This window comes from Dipodomys ordii, unplaced genomic scaffold (genome assembly GCF_000151885.1).
Source record: "Dipodomys ordii isolate 6190 unplaced genomic scaffold, Dord_2.0 Scaffold160, whole genome shotgun sequence".
Taxonomy (NCBI): domain Eukaryota; kingdom Metazoa; phylum Chordata; class Mammalia; order Rodentia; family Heteromyidae; genus Dipodomys; species Dipodomys ordii.
Window position 1 is genome coordinate 2,701,460 of NW_012267376.1, and position 15,424 is coordinate 2,716,883.

At 42.8% G+C, this 15,424-nt stretch overlaps 1 protein-coding gene across 1 annotated transcript in view; it reads right to left on the bottom strand.

Annotated features, from left to right (window-relative positions):
* Positions 1–2,412: 2,412 nt before the first annotated feature.
* Sun3 (Sad1 and UNC84 domain containing 3) overlaps positions 2,413–15,424 on the bottom strand; it is a 14,778-nt gene continuing 1,766 nt past the window's right edge. The window contains exons 2-8 of the mRNA XM_013032955.1: positions 14,004–14,044; positions 13,275–13,446; positions 11,844–11,928; positions 9,465–9,580; positions 7,391–7,558; positions 5,465–5,557; positions 2,413–2,614 (exon numbers count right to left, since the gene is read on the bottom strand). Coding sequence (XP_012888409.1) covers positions 2,495–2,614; positions 5,465–5,557; positions 7,391–7,558; positions 9,465–9,580; positions 11,844–11,928; positions 13,275–13,446; positions 14,004–14,032 — 783 coding nt within the window. The 5' untranslated portion in view covers positions 14,033–14,044 and the 3' untranslated portion in view covers positions 2,413–2,494. The remainder of the gene's footprint in view (positions 2,615–5,464; positions 5,558–7,390; positions 7,559–9,464; positions 9,581–11,843; positions 11,929–13,274; positions 13,447–14,003; positions 14,045–15,424) is intronic.

The window sequence follows — 15,424 nt, forward strand, 5'->3', positions numbered from 1 at the left end:
GGCCGCACGGCGCAGAGGCGCCCAACGCGCACGCGCCAGCGCCGCACGCGCCAGCGCGCGCCCTCAGCGTCCCCTCCGGAAGCGCGCCCTGCGCACGGTAGTTCCGCCTGGGTCCCGCGGACAGAGGTTCCGGGTCAAACGCTGTCCGCGTCCGGCTCTCTGCACCCAAAGCCTGGTTTGCTTTGCTTCTCTTCGTCCTTTCTTTCTAATTTCCTTTCCTGTTCTTTTCTTTTCTGTTTCCCCTTCCTCTATCTCCTCCGTCTTTCTCCCCCTCCTCTGTCTCATTCTTTCCCCCCACTCCCGTCTCCACCCCAGGGTACAACTTTTAAGGTGTGAAAATCCGTTGAAACATTTTCAAGTTTGAACGTAGCTCTTTTTCCTTTTTTTCTTTTCTTTCTGTCAGTCGTGGGGCTTGAACTCTACGCCTGGGCGCTGTCCCTGAGCTCTTCAGCCCAAGGCTAGCGCTCTACTACTTTGAGCCATAGCATCACTTCTGGTTTTCTGGTGGTTAATTGGAGGTAAGAGTTTCATGGACTTTCCTGCCCGGGCTGGCTTTGAACCTTCATCTTCAGATCTCAGCCTCCTGAGTAGCTAAGATCACAGGCGTGAGCCACCAGCGCCTGGTTTACTGAGTAATTATTTAAGACTGGATGCTTAGCTGGGCACCAGTGGCTCACCCCTGTAATCCCAGCTACTCAGAAGGCTGAGATCTGAGGATTGCAGTTTGAAGCCAGCTCTGGGAGGAAAATTCTTGAAACTAAGATTTTCAATTAACCAGCAGAGTTTTCTAAAGCAATTATTAACCTCAGGGATTAATAATTCAGGCACACAGTGATTGAGGGACCAGTGTTTGGTACTGTTGCTTAGGTTTGCCTGTTGGGGAGTGCAATTTCCTACCCTAATCTTGTCTTAGAAAATGAACTACACTAACACATAAATGCAAAATAAAATGTTAAGACATACATGCATATATATATATTTATTATATATATATTATGTGTGTGTGTGTGTGTGTGTTGGGAGCTAGCAGAATAACTTCTTTATAGCTGCAGAGATAGTAAACTCCACCTGGCTAAATCTCATGCCTTCACTAGCTGTCACCCTAAATTTCACTTGGCTTGATATCTTTCAAGTGCTTGCTTCTCTTCACCAGTCCCTGGGGTCAGAGGAGTGATTATTTATGGACCTGTTGTTAGCAGTTAATGTCAGGGAAAGAAAAATATTCCCTGGGGAAATAAACCGGCACTGCACAGAGGCTCAGCATCAAATCTGAAAGGTAATATATGTTGCCTTTTATTCAGGAGAATGATATAAAAGGAAATGCATACCCTCTAGCAGCATGAGTGAATGTCTTCTGAGAACTCTCCTCATATCAGGAATGGGTTTCCACTTAGACTGATTTCCAAAGACTCTTCAAAGTATTTCAGATACCTCAAAAAAAAAAAAAACCCTATGGCTTTGGGGGTTTTTTGGGGGGAGGGGTTGTTTTCATTTTGTTATTCTGGCATTACTGCTTGAACTCAGGACCTGGGCACTATCCCTTAGCTTTCTCACTTGAGGCTAATTCTCTATAACTTGAGCACACTTCCACTTCTGGCTTTTTGCTGATCAATTGGAGATAAGAGTCTTTCAGATTTGTCAGATCTAGTTGGTTTCAAACCACAATTCTCAGATCTTAGTCTTCTGAACGGCTAGGATTACTATGCCTGGCAGTTATTAGTAGTTTTTTTAAGAAGACTTGCATTTCATAAAATGCATCAAATTATCTGCAAATAGTCATGGCTAGAATTCCTGGCTAGTTTTATCTCTAATTTAAAAATTATCTGTTTCTTCTCTTATGGCATTGTCCAGTGCCTCTAGACCATGCAACAATGGTAAAGGGAGATAAATAAGATGTCATGGTGATGATAACCGTGGAATAAGACCATCCTCTCCCAAATACGAAAAACATTTCTGAAGACTAGTGCTAGTGGTGCACAGCAATAATCCTGGATACTCTCGAGTCTGAGATCTCGGGATCTCAGTTTGAAGCCAGCCCAAGCAGACAAATCCAAGAGACTGTCATCCCCAATTCATAACCAAAAGTTGGAAATAGAAGTGTGTCTCAAGAGGTAGAGTTCCAGCTTTAAGTGAAAAAACTAAAGGCAGAATTCCAGGTCAAAAGTTCAAGCCCCAGTACTCTCTTTGTCTCTCTTTGTCTCTGTTTCTGTGTGTGTGTCTCTCTCTCTTTTACACACACACACACACACACACACACATTTCTCATTGTTCTAACTACAGCATAATGTATTCTCACAAATTAAACTACCACAAGGATGTTGAACTTACTTGTGTGTTTTTATTAGTAAAATTTGTTCACTTTTTGTTAGCAAGTAAGAACTGCTTTGAGGTATTTTTTCAACTCCAATTTTTGATTCTGAGGGATTCAACCTGATGTAAGGGAATAAGAATCCTGGAATATTCTGGCTGCATTGTCACCACCCACTATACTCCTCTATGTCTCTTCACTGGGAAGTCCATGGACCCTGAACCGGTACAAACAAGTATACTTTGGATGTCCCCAGTTGCTAAGGATCTTGAGTTTCACACATAGTAAAGATTCAGGAGCTTCCTGCTGAAAATAAAGAAGAGAAATTAAATTCCTTATGGAGAAATTCACCACCAACAATCCCAATGAATGCCGACATACAACAAGTATTTTCTAGTGAATGAGAAAACAAGCCACTAGAAGGAAAGAGTTCATGAACAGAGAGGGAGAAAGATAAGATGGGGTCTGGATATGCGTGCTTCAGTGCTGTTTGCTGGCTGTGCCAGAGAAAGGGGGAGAAAGTTTGCTGTATGAAAAGCGTATCTATTTTTGAACCAACATGTTAAATCGAAACTCCTCTGTACATTTACTTAAAGACCAAAGGTAATTTAAATAAAAAGCATATCTATGAAGCCAACTTTATAAACAAATACATGAACCAAGTATAGTGGTATATATCTCTAGCCTCAGCTCTGGAAAGGCTGAGACAGGAGGATTGCTTAAGTTCAAGGCTAATCTCCACTACATAGTGAAACCCTATCTCAAACAAATAATAAACAAACAAATAATAAACAACCCCTAACAAATATGTGAGTCTAAATGAATACAGATATACAATCAAAGGTGAAACTCCACAACTATATCAATTACTCTGACAACATGCCTTGTATCTGCCCAGGAGGAGGGCTTTTGGGCCCCCATTGGCTGTTACCAAAATCCACAGATGCTCACGTCCCTTATATAAAATGGCCCAGCCAGGAGCTGGTGGCTCAGGTCTGTAATCATAGGAGGCAAAGACATGAAAGATCACAATTTGAAGCCAGCCCAGGCAGGAAAATCTATCTGTGTGTGTGTGTGTGTGTGTGTGTGTGTGTGTACACCAGGATTGGGGCTTGAACTCAGGGCCTCACATTCTAACTTAGCCTTTAAATCTTAAAGCTGGCACTCTACCACTTGAGCCACAGTTCCACTTCCAACTTTTTGCCAGGTAATTGGGAATTAATTGGAGGCTGGCTTCAGAGCATGATCCTCAGATCTCAGGACTCCTGAGTAGCTGGGATTACAGAATGAACCACCAGTGCTTGACTGTAAGATTTGTCTTCAGTTAACCCCAAAAGAGTTGGAAGTGGAAGTTTGGCTTGGATGGTAGTATTGCATTCCTTGAATGAAAAATACAAATGAAAGTGCAAGGCCCTGAGTTCAAGCCCAATGCTGGGACATATATGCAAGCACACACACACACACACACACAATGAACCAATGTTTTTTGTGTTTTTTTCCTCAATATAAACCTAGGAGTGACAAATACTTGTTCAGGTTTTTACCTTCCTTCACTCCCCTCCTGTGGCTAATGAGAGATGATGAAAATGTATTTCACATAACTAAGTAGGTTTCAGGAAGATTAAAAATTAATGGTTCAACTCTTACAGGCTTTTCTGCCCTGGCTGACTTTGAATCATGATCTTCTAGGTCTCAGACTCCTCAGAAGCTAGATTTATAGGCATGTGCTGTTCAAATTACAGAAAACCAGTCGTGAGCAAGAACACTGAGAAAGAGCAAGGCCCCTCAGTTCAAGCCCCAGGAAAGTTCTTTTTTCCTTTTCTATATTTTTCTTTTTGGTATGTGGGTGGGGAGGAGGCATGTACCAGTATTGGGGCTTGACCTCTCTAGGCCTGGGCACTGTCTTTTGCTCTTTTGCTCAAGACTAGTGCTGTACCACTTGAGCCATGGTTATTTATGTTTGGCTTTTGAGTAGTTAATTGGAGTTAAGAGTCTCTTGGACTTTTTCTGCCTAAGCTGGCTTCTAACCGCAATCCTCAGATTCCAGCCTCCTGAGTAGCTTACAGGTATGAGCCACTAGCACCCAGATTTTCTCATACTTGCATTCATAGCATATGGTAGTAAATATTTCTCTTCCTCTACCCACATTGTAGCAGCATCTTTAACTCCTTTACCCAAGGAACATGAGACAGTGTCTATCAAACTTACTAGTATCAAAGGAAGAGATTGAGAATTGAGATGACTGCTATCCTAGCTACATGGGAGGTACACACACTCACACACGCACACACACACACGCACACACGCACACACGCACACACACGCACACGCACACACACACGCACACACACGCACACACGCACACACACGCACACACACGCGCACACACGCACACACGCGCACACACACACACGCACACGCACACACACACACACACAGTTATATACATATATAGGAGGATTGAGTTCCAGGTTAGCCCACGGAAAAGGATGAAACCCTATAATTCAAGGTCCTAGAAAGAACTTTGTAAGCATGATAGTAACTATAACCAAGAAGGGCAAGAGGCCTGGCTCAAGTGGGAGAGTACCTGCCGTCCAAGCACAAGGCTTTGAGTCCAAACCTCAAAAATAATAAAGGATAGCTGGACGCCGGTGGCTCACGCCCGTAATCCTACCTACCCAGGAGGCAGGAAAATCCAAGAAACTCATCTCCAATAAACCACTCAGAAAACCGGAAGTGGCGCTGTGGCTCAAGCAGTAGAGCGCTCTCCTTGAGCTAAAGAATGCAGGGACAGCGCCCCGGCCCAGAGTTCAAGCCCCATGACCAAAATAATAATAATAATAAAAGGAGGAGGGACTGGTGATCTAGTTCAGTGGTAGAGCACTCTCCTTGCATGTGCAGAGAGCTGGGCTTGATCCCAGTATTGAGATGGAGGAAGAGGACCGAGAAACAATGTATAGCATATAGGTTTACCTGAGAAACAGCATTTGCAATTGTCCATCTTTTGCAATAAATTCCACAGAACTGAAGTTTTCTTGAGGCTTGCTTAGCACAAACATGTGTCCTAATTAATCTCACACACCACCTCACATGCAACCAACCCAGGAAATCCCTCTTAGCAATAGAGCCAGACTTATTTCCCAGGGTACTGGTTACCTGGAGTTCAAATGTTTGAACAGTGTTTTCTGTCTTGTTATATGCAAATTGTCCTAGGAAGATTTCTTCTCCGTCACATTTTTTTGTGATGCCCTGAAAAGAAAGCAGATGGAGATGAAGGTTGTAATAAATGAAAGGTTAAAACTTGCGGGTGTTGTCGTTCAAGTAGCAATAATTCCCCAGACATTTTGTGTATCTCTGAGGGACAGGGTGCTAGGATGTGGGATATAAAAGAAACCTGTGGCTCATGCCTATAATCCAAGCAACTCAAGAGACTGAGATCTGAAGAGAGTGGTTCAAAGCCAGCCTGAGCAGCAGTTTGTGAGACTCTGTCCTCTAACTAACCACCAAAAGGCTAAGAAGTGAATCTGGGGGCTGGGAAGGTGGCTCTGGGGGCTGGGAAGGTGGCTCAGTGGTAGAGTGCTTGTCTTGCATGCCTGAGGCCCTGGGTTCGATTCCTCAGCACCACATAAAGAAAAAAGCCGGAAGTGGCACTGTGGCTCAAGTGGTAGAGCCATTGGCCTTGAGCTGAAGAGCTGAGGGACAGCACCCAGGCCCAGAGTTCAGGCCCCACGACCAGACCCCCCCAAAAAAAGAAGTGAATCTGTGGTTCAAGTGTTAGAATAGCAGTCTTCTTTGAAAAAAATCTAAGGGATAGCCTTAGATAGGCCTGAGTTCAAGCCCCAGTACTGGCACACACAAAATTCATGAAAGACTATATCTTACATGTTTACATAAAATGTTCGGAATATCTGTAAAGGGAGGTAGTGATTGCCAGGGCCTGGAGGTGTGGTGGAAGAAAAAAGAAGGCACTGCTGAAGAGCTGTGGATTTATTTGGGGAAGAGTAAAGATATTGCAAAGGTGAGTGAGGTCATAGATACTAAAAACCACATAAACGTGAATCTCAAATTAATGGGCTAAAGATGATATGAATTACATCTACATAACCCTATTTTTTCAGTAACATCAAAAGCTATTGAGAAGATAGAAGAATCCTTCATCCTATTGGAGGATATCATCAGATAATAACCCAGACTGAAGAACCAAGCAAGAGGGTTTAAAGGACTCTGGAGGCAAACCCCTAAAGCAATAACTAAAGTCATTGAATTTGGAAGCTTAAGAAGAATTGCAGATGGGAATAGGTGGGACAGTCTGTTACAAAGTCTATGGAAATATCTAACTTTTCAGCCGTGTGTGTATAAGTAAAAAAAAAGCTAAAATTAGACCATATGAATCACCTCCCCCTTTCTGTCTCCCCTCTCTCCCTTTCTACTTTTCCTTCCCTCTCTCTGCTTTCTTTCTCTGCTTTCTTTCCTCTCTCTCTTCTTCTCTCCCCTTCACTCCCTCTCTCCCTTGCTCTCTTATCCTGGGACTTGAACTCCGGGCTTGGATGCTGTCCCTGAGCTTTTTTTTTTTTTTTTGCTGAAGGCTAGCACTCTACCACTTGAGCCACACCTCCACTTCCGGCTTTTATTTTCTTGGTATTGAATTGGAGATGACTTTTGTTTGTTTTTGTTTTTGCCAGTCATGGGGCTTGAACTCAAGGGCTTGAACTCAGGGCCTGGGCACTGTCCCTAAGCTTTTTTGCTCAAGACTAGCACTCTGCTAGTGGCCACTAGTGGCCACAGCGCCACTTCTGGATTTTTCTGTTTATGTGGTACTGAAGAACCCAGTGCTTCATGCATGCTAGGCAAACACTCTACCATCAAGCCACATTCCCAGCCCTGGAGATGATTGTCTCATGGGTTTTCCTTCCCAAGCTGGCTTCCAACTGAAATCTTCCAACTGTTACAATTACAGATGTGAGCCACTGGCTCCCTGCTCACCTCTCTCAACAAAAGCCCAACTAGTTAGCTGTACAATCAAGCTGAGAGTCTAGCTCCTAATTTCTAGCCACTCTGAATGACATGTAGATGGCTTCTCACATAGACTGAAAACTCCTTGGGTGCACTGGAGATGTTTCCTGAGGGCGACACCTTCTCTGATATGTGCTCCATGGTAACTGCTGTTGGTACAATCTTCCTGGCAAGCTTGATTAGGATATGACCCTTGGAACCTGCAAAAGCCCAGCACTTTCCAGGGTGTACATCTGGCTGCAAAGAAATCATGGAATTAATCTCTTCTCTGGGTATATAAACCCACCCATACCTCAATTCCTACTGACTGTCTATCTCTATCATGTCTATGGTTAAAGGTAGGTAAATTTCCCAAATACTCCTAGGCGTAGTGGTTGTTCCAAGAACTTCATGCTTCTGTCAACCAGAGCCCTTTATCACATGAGCAGATATCCTGTCACTGCTCTATTGGACTGTGGACTGCTGGAAGGCAGCTAGAAGATCTGGTGGTGGTTGTGCTGAGTATGCTGGTGAAGGCATAATGGAAGTGGGCCTGTGGTAGTTGTGATTGTGGTTATGGCAGTGGTGATGTGGTAGTTATGTTGGTGGTGATAGTAGTAGTGATGGTGATGGTGGTGATGATGGCTATAGTCATGGTAGTAGTGGTGATGGTGGTGGTTATGATGATGGTTTTTATTGATAGTGGCGGTGCTGGCAGTGATGGTAGCAGTAGTGGTGATGGTACTTCTAGTGGTTCTGATAGTGGTTGTAAAGTTGATAGTGGTAGCAGTGATGGTGTTGGGATTGGTGGTAGTGGTTGTGGTAGTAGTAGTAGTAGTGGCAGAGTGGTTGTTATGGTGATGGTAGTGATGGTGGTGGTGATAATGGTGGTGGTAGTGATGATGGTGGTGGTAATGATAGTGGTGGTATTGGTAGTTATGAGTGGTAGTGGTGGTAGTGATAATGGTAGTGGTTGGAGGGATGATGATAATGGCAATATTGGTCCTGGTAGTTTAAAAGAAAAATGAGGTTTGTGATTTCTAAATCTAAAATATAGCCTGCTACGAATTTTGGGTTTAATGCCAATGTCAGACAGCAGATCATAGGATGTGCTCTACCATCTGTAAATATCTCTTACTTTTGCAATGGAACTAAAAGGTTATATGGAAATCTTATTTGGAGCTTTCTTCTGTTATAATTGGACTTAATAGCAATCAGCTTGTATTGGTACTTATAGGACAAGCACTTTCACAATTATTTGATGGATGATTGAGATTTTTAATAGAAAAGAGAAGCCAGAAAACAACTTATAGATGTTTGTTTGTTTGATTGATTTTTGACAGTCCTTGGGCTTGAACTCTGGGTCTAAGCTCTATCCCTGAGCTTCTTTTTGCTTAAGGCTAGCACTCTATCACTTGAGCCACAGTGATACTTCCAGCTTTTTCTATTTATGTGGTACTGAGGACTTGAACCCAGGGCTTCATGCATACTAGGCAAGCTCTCTACCACTAAGCCACATTCCAAGCCCATAGTTTACTGATTTTTAAAGAATATATAATAATAAATGAATCAACCATGATTTACTGATTACAATTTATACAAAAATGTATTTAGGACCATATGCATATCTACACAAACAAGTTGACTAAAATATGGAATACAACAGGGCACAGGGGTGGACTCCAATGGTGTAACTCCTTTGAACAATTAATGTCCAGTTTAACAAAATGCATACCAGGAAACTAAAACATGTTTTGTCTGAGGAGGGTAGAACTGAAGGGAAATGGAGGCAGAGGAATGTAGAGAGGAAGGATGGGCAAATGCAGTGGTGCTATTCAGGGTACATATGTGAACATGAATCAAGTGACTTGAGGGGATGTATCTATCCCAACTAAGGGAGCAGAATGGAAGGGGCGACACTGGTCAGGATGGATTGTACTCACAAATTGACATGTTGGATTGAAACCTCATCTTATAACTACTAATAGACAATATGTACCAACACAAATAATTTGTGCAGTGGAATAATTAAGTCAGGTAAGGAGATCTCAGGTTGGGTAACAAGTTTGAGTATTCTTATATTGCCTCCATTTTAAACATTCATATTTTCGTGATCAAATTAGAAATTATCAATCACAAATTAGAAAATATCAATCACAATTACCTGGAGAATGGTATCAGGAGGCATCTCATAATTTAGGAACCCTATCCCATGCCAATACAGTTTTGCCTTATTGTTTTTGTAACTTTCTGAGGTCCCTTCTTCAATGATAGAGGCTCCTAAAATTACAAAATATTTTTTTAAATAAAGAACAAGCACAGTTCAACACATATCATTTGCAATTAATGATGACCTTTGAAACCTATTATGGGAAAACTTACAAAGCAAAGTAAAATTCATACTCAGAAAAAGGTAGAAAAAGTATGTCAAATTTCATTTCTTCTGCAATGTAATCATTTTGAAGTCCTGTTTGCTTTGTGTATTTTCACAAAATTTCTGGCACCAATTCATGACAAAGAAATTAAATAATGATAGGGTGTGTCAGTGGCACATACCTATAATCCTAACTACTCAGAAGGCTGAGCTCTCAGGATTGTGGTTGGAAGACAGCCCGGGCAGACAAAGCTAATAAACATCTCCAATTAAAGAGCAACAACTTGAAAATATGATGTGGCGCTAGTGGTATAGTGACAAGTTTGAGTATAAGTGGGACCCGGGAATGTGACTTAGTGGTAGAGTGCTTGCCTGGCATGCATGAAGCCCTGGGTTCGATTCCTCAGTACCATATATACAGAAAAAGCTGGAAGTGGTGCTGTGGCTCAAGTGGTAGAGTGCCGGCCTTGAGCACAGAGAGGCTTAGGGACAGAGCCCAGGCCCTGAGGTCAGGCCCCAGGACTGGCCACAAAAAAATAAAAATAAAAAAAGTTCAAGCTTGTAAATTCAAGCCCTAGTACTGGCACTAAATGAATTAGTTTATTTATTAAAACTAAAAAGAGCAATGAAACATCTAAGCTTTGAGATTTCTATTTAATTTTTATACTTACAAATATAGAAATATGTAAGTATATACACTATTTTTTAATTGAAAAGGTAATGAGCTGGGGGGTTACACAGTTATACAGGTAAGACAATAAGTACATTTGTTTTTGTTTTTACTTATAAATGCAGTGCTTGAGATCAAATTCAGGGTGTTGTGTATGCTAGACAAGTACTGTACTACTAAAGCCATAGCCATAGCCCTGGAACTTCCTTTTTTTTTTTGTAGGTTGTGGGGCTTGAACTCAGGGCCTAGGCACTGTCCTTGAGCTCTGTAGCTCAAGGCAGCACTCTCCCACCTTGACCCACAGTGCCATTTCCAGTTTTTGAGTGGTTAATTGGAAATAAGATCTCATAGTCTTTCCTGCCCAGGCTGGCTTCAAATTATGATTCTCAGTTTTCTGTCTCCTAAGTAGCTAGGATTATAGCTACTGGTGCCTGGCTTTTTTTTTTTTTGCCAGAATCAGAACTTGAACTCAGGGCCACCAACTCACCTGGCTGTTTTGCTCACAGCTGGCACTGTACTAGTTGAGTTATGCCTGAAATGTGGCATTTTGCTGGTTGATTAAAGATAAGAGTCCTATAGACTTTTCTGCCTTGCTTACTTTGAACTTCCATCTTTCATGTCTCAGCCTCCTTAGTAGCTAAGATTACAGATGTAACTCATGGTACCTAGCTTAGAATTTCCTTTTTAAAGGGATTTTAGGATATATTCAATTTCTTTGCTTATTTTTATATAGTCAAGAAATTAGTTCATTTTTTCCCCTAAGTTCTCTTTCATACTCTCCCTGACTCTTTCCTTTCACACCGCTCATTAAACACATCTTGCTTATAGACCAAGACAGGGTGATTTGAATATTAAAATTAAATTAAATTGGAAAATATTTAGAATAGTAAGTGGCCTTTAAACCCTGCCATTTGATCACTAATAATGTGTGAGATTTGTTGTATGTAATAAAAAATGTGGTCAAGTCTGCTATGCTTAAACTATTTTCTGCCTTCCCCAAACTTCATTCTGTGTCTCAGCTTTCTTTGTCATTTAAGTCAACATTGAAGTTGCAAATTTTTATTCTCTGAAATTTATATTCAAAAATCAATCAAGACAACCATTGCTATCTGGTGGCTCACACCTGTAATCCTAGCTACTCAGGGGGCTGAGATCTGTGGATAGCAGTTTGAAGCTAACTCAAGCAGGAAAGTCTTATCGTCCCAATTAACCAGCAAAAAGCAGGAGGTGTGGCTCAGGTGGTAGAGTGACAAAACTAAGGGACAGCACCCAGGCCCTGAGATCATGTCCCAGAACAGGCCTACACACACGCATCACCACCACCACCAGCAGCAGCAGCAGCAACATCAACAACCATGTCTAAGTTCTTTGTCATATAGATTTGCTCCTCTGGCTACCCTACGGAGGAACATCTTTTCCTAATAAAAATTGTAATCCACTTTGATGTGTCCTTTCTGAAATGTGTTTTGCCAGTCATCTTTTCATTTCTCCATACTCACCAGCTGACTTTAGGGCATAATCAGCCATCTGAACTTGGTCTTCTCTCAGCTTCTTAAGTACGTAATGTACCAAGTTTGACATTTCCTGCAATAATTACCAGAGCAGTTTTCAGGTAACAATTTTTCTAACCATTGCTTTGGTTTTTGACCACTTGCTTTGTTGACTTGGACTTAGGCCCAATGCAATTGGCAAAATAACAGTTTCAGTGCTTCCCCTGCTATGCCTAACTTGCTACTCTGCCTGTTTGGAGTGTCCCTTTCACGGTAGTGTCGGAACACAGGAGGAAACCACGTCTCTGCCAGCTGCCTCGCACAGTGGGCCTGGCTGCCTCTTCCAAAACCCTAACCACTGCACCACAGTGATAACTCAGAGCGCACACAGGCCCTGAGTTCAACATCTAGTACCATGAAAAAGAGGGGGGAGGAAGGGAGAGAGAAAGAAAGGGAAGGAGTGAGGGCAGAAGGAACGAGGGAAGAGGTTATTTTTTAATCTATTTAAATAACATCAGGTTCTTTTTTGTGTGTGAATAGTGATACTGAGGCTTGAATTCAGAGCTGCCTGCTCTTCCTTAGCTTTTTTGCTCATGGCTGGTACTCTACCCATTGAGGCATACTTTCACTTCTAGCTTTATGCCGGATAGTAGGAGATAAGAGGCAAACGTTTCTTCCTAGACTGGCTTTGAACTGCAGTCTTCAAACTGCATGTGTTTTTTATATGGTTTCCTGGGGCTGTCTGCCCATATTGATGTGTGTGTGTGTGTGTGTGTGTGTGTGTGTGTGTGTGTGTGTGTGTGTGCCAGTCCTGGTGCTAGAACTCAGGGCCTGGGTGCTGTCCCTGAGCTTTTGTACTCAAGGCTAGTATTCTACCACTTTGAGCCACAGCCCCATTTCCAGCTTTTTGATAGTTATTTAGAGATAAGTTTCTTGGAGTTTCTTGTCCAGGCTGGCTTTGAACTGTGATTCTCAGCTCTCACCTTCTGAGTAGTTAAGATTACAGGTGTGAGCCACTGGTGCCCAGCTGTACTGATAATGGCCATCAAATGATAAGTATACAAATGGCCCTTGGAGAAAAAGATTCTTCATTAATGTGAGTTTAGCCTAATGCATGGTCCTTGCTTTTCTCTACCCTGAAAAACCCACTCCACAACCTAAAACTCCTCTTCCACGGCTGGTGCCAAAGCTGAGGACAGAAGCACTATACCTTTTGTGGAAAGTAAGTCCTTTGGGGATGCAGAGTCATCTCTGTGGCACAGTCTGAAGAAGGAGTGAGTCTCCAGGGCAAGCTCCAGTGAAAGAAAGGAAGCATTTCAAAGAAGTCTGGAGCCACTCAGCAGTGAGGACTCCGTTTTGCACACAGACAAAAGAATGGGACTGGCACACAAGGCCACCCCATCCCCATGCCATCCCCCCTCCCACAGCCTGCCCACTTGCCTCATCCAGCACTTCAGGGCTGTCCTGTTCTTGTAAGGCATCTCCAGCACTAGCCCAGCTATAATTCTGTGAGCTATCCTTCATATCTCTAAGCAATGCCTTCAGAACATCAATTTGTTCAATTAAAGACAGGATTTCACGGAAATTATTCTCCAAAGTCTGGCTTTCCTTCCTGTTCATGGAGAATCACAAGATAAAAGAAAGTATCTGGTTTCTGTGCATTTCAAAACAAAGAATAAAGGAAAGACAGTAAATGCCATTATGGCCAAAGAAAAGAAGCAAAGGAACACAGAGCTGGTTCTAACTTGTCTTAACTGGGGTGAATACATAATACACACACACACACACACACACACACACGTACACACATACATGTGTGTATACATATCTCTGCTATTTTTACTTAATTAAGTAATTCATTAATTACTTTAATCTTTGAGACAGAATCTTATATATAGCCGGGCACTTGCTAAATAATCCTCAAAGTTATAATCCTCCTGCCTTAACAACACCAGTGCTGGGATTATAGTTACATACTACCATGCCCAGCTATATGTGCTATTTTAAGCAGATTTGCATTTTTAAGGAGGACAAGAGAAAATGGCCCGTAAGTAACACAAAAGAGCAATCAACTCTACTATAGAGAAACCACTTGGGTTTTATAGTTTTATCAAACCATTTCAGCATGTTTGACCATACTATAGGGTGATACACAGCAGAAAAACTCACTTTAAAAGCTCCAGTTGCTCCTTAGGCATACGAAATCTGGCCTGGGGAGTGGGGGGAAGGGAAATTGAGAAAAAGAGATAAAATCATTCTGAATGCTGCCTATTCAGATTGAGTTGTCATTCTTTTGAAATCACGAAATTGATATACACCATGAGATACAGGAATACCTTCCTCAGGGGACTTACACCACCATACCTGGAAAGATAGAGGTGACCCCTGATCTTTTTATGAGACTGACACGCTACCTACTGCGCTAACGAGGCTCCTTGGTTTTTTTAAATAGAGTGGGACATTCAAAGCAAGTGCTAAGATGGCCGCCTCCAGAGTCTGAGGCTGAAGGAATCAAAGAAGGGAAAAAACAAGTGAGAAGGACAGTGAGTCAGGTTGATTTCATCTCAAGAGCCTAATTATGCCAGGTAATCTAGCTACTCAGAAAGCTGAGATCTGAGGATCACAGTGGAAGCCAGCCTAAGCAGGAAGGTCCCTGAGACTCTTATCTCCAATTAACCAGCATAAGCTGGAAGTGGAGGTGTGGCTCAAGTGGTAGAGCATTTGCTTTGAGCGAAAAAAACTCAGAGGTAGTGCCCAGGCCCTGAGTTCAAGCCCCAGGATTCTGGCACAATAAACAAACAAACAAAAATGTCAGCTTCTAGGGCTGGGAAGGTGGCTCAGTGGTAGAGCGCTTGCCTTGCATGCATGAGGCCCTGGGTTCAATTCCTCAGCACCACATAAGTAGAAAAAGCTGGAAGTGGCCCTGTGGCTTAAGTGGTAGCGTGCTCGCCTTGAGCTGAAGAGCTCAGGGACAGCGCCCAGGCCCAGAGTTCAGGCCCCATGACTGACACACACACACACACACACACACACACACACAAAAGAGTTCAGAAACAGCACCCAGGCCCTGAGTTTAAGCCCCAATATTCTCTCTCTCTCCTTTCCTCCCTCTCTCCCTCTCCTCCCCCCCCCAAACACACACACGCATCAAAATAAGCCCCTACACATCTATATTCTAATAGATAGATTCTAATAGATAGGTTCTAATAGACCAAAATCGCGCACATGGACAACACTGAATGCTGGCAAGGGCCACGAGCAACAGGAACGCCCAGCATTGCTCGTGGGAAGGCAAAATGCACAGGACGTACAGGCAAGACCAATTAGCAGTTTATTATAAAGTAAACCAGCTCAGTAGTCATGCTCTCTGAACATTTGCACAAAAACCTGCGCGCAGACGGCTGTAGCAACTTCCCTTAGAACTGCTAGGAAGCAAGCAGTCTGTCCTTGATCGGTGAATAACTAATAAACCACACTCTCCAGACAGCAGAACATTCAGCTAGACACCAGCAAGCTGGGAGTCACGGCTGCGTCTTCAATTCACACTGCTGCAGTGGCCACACGCACGCTAGGATTCCGACTAATGACGT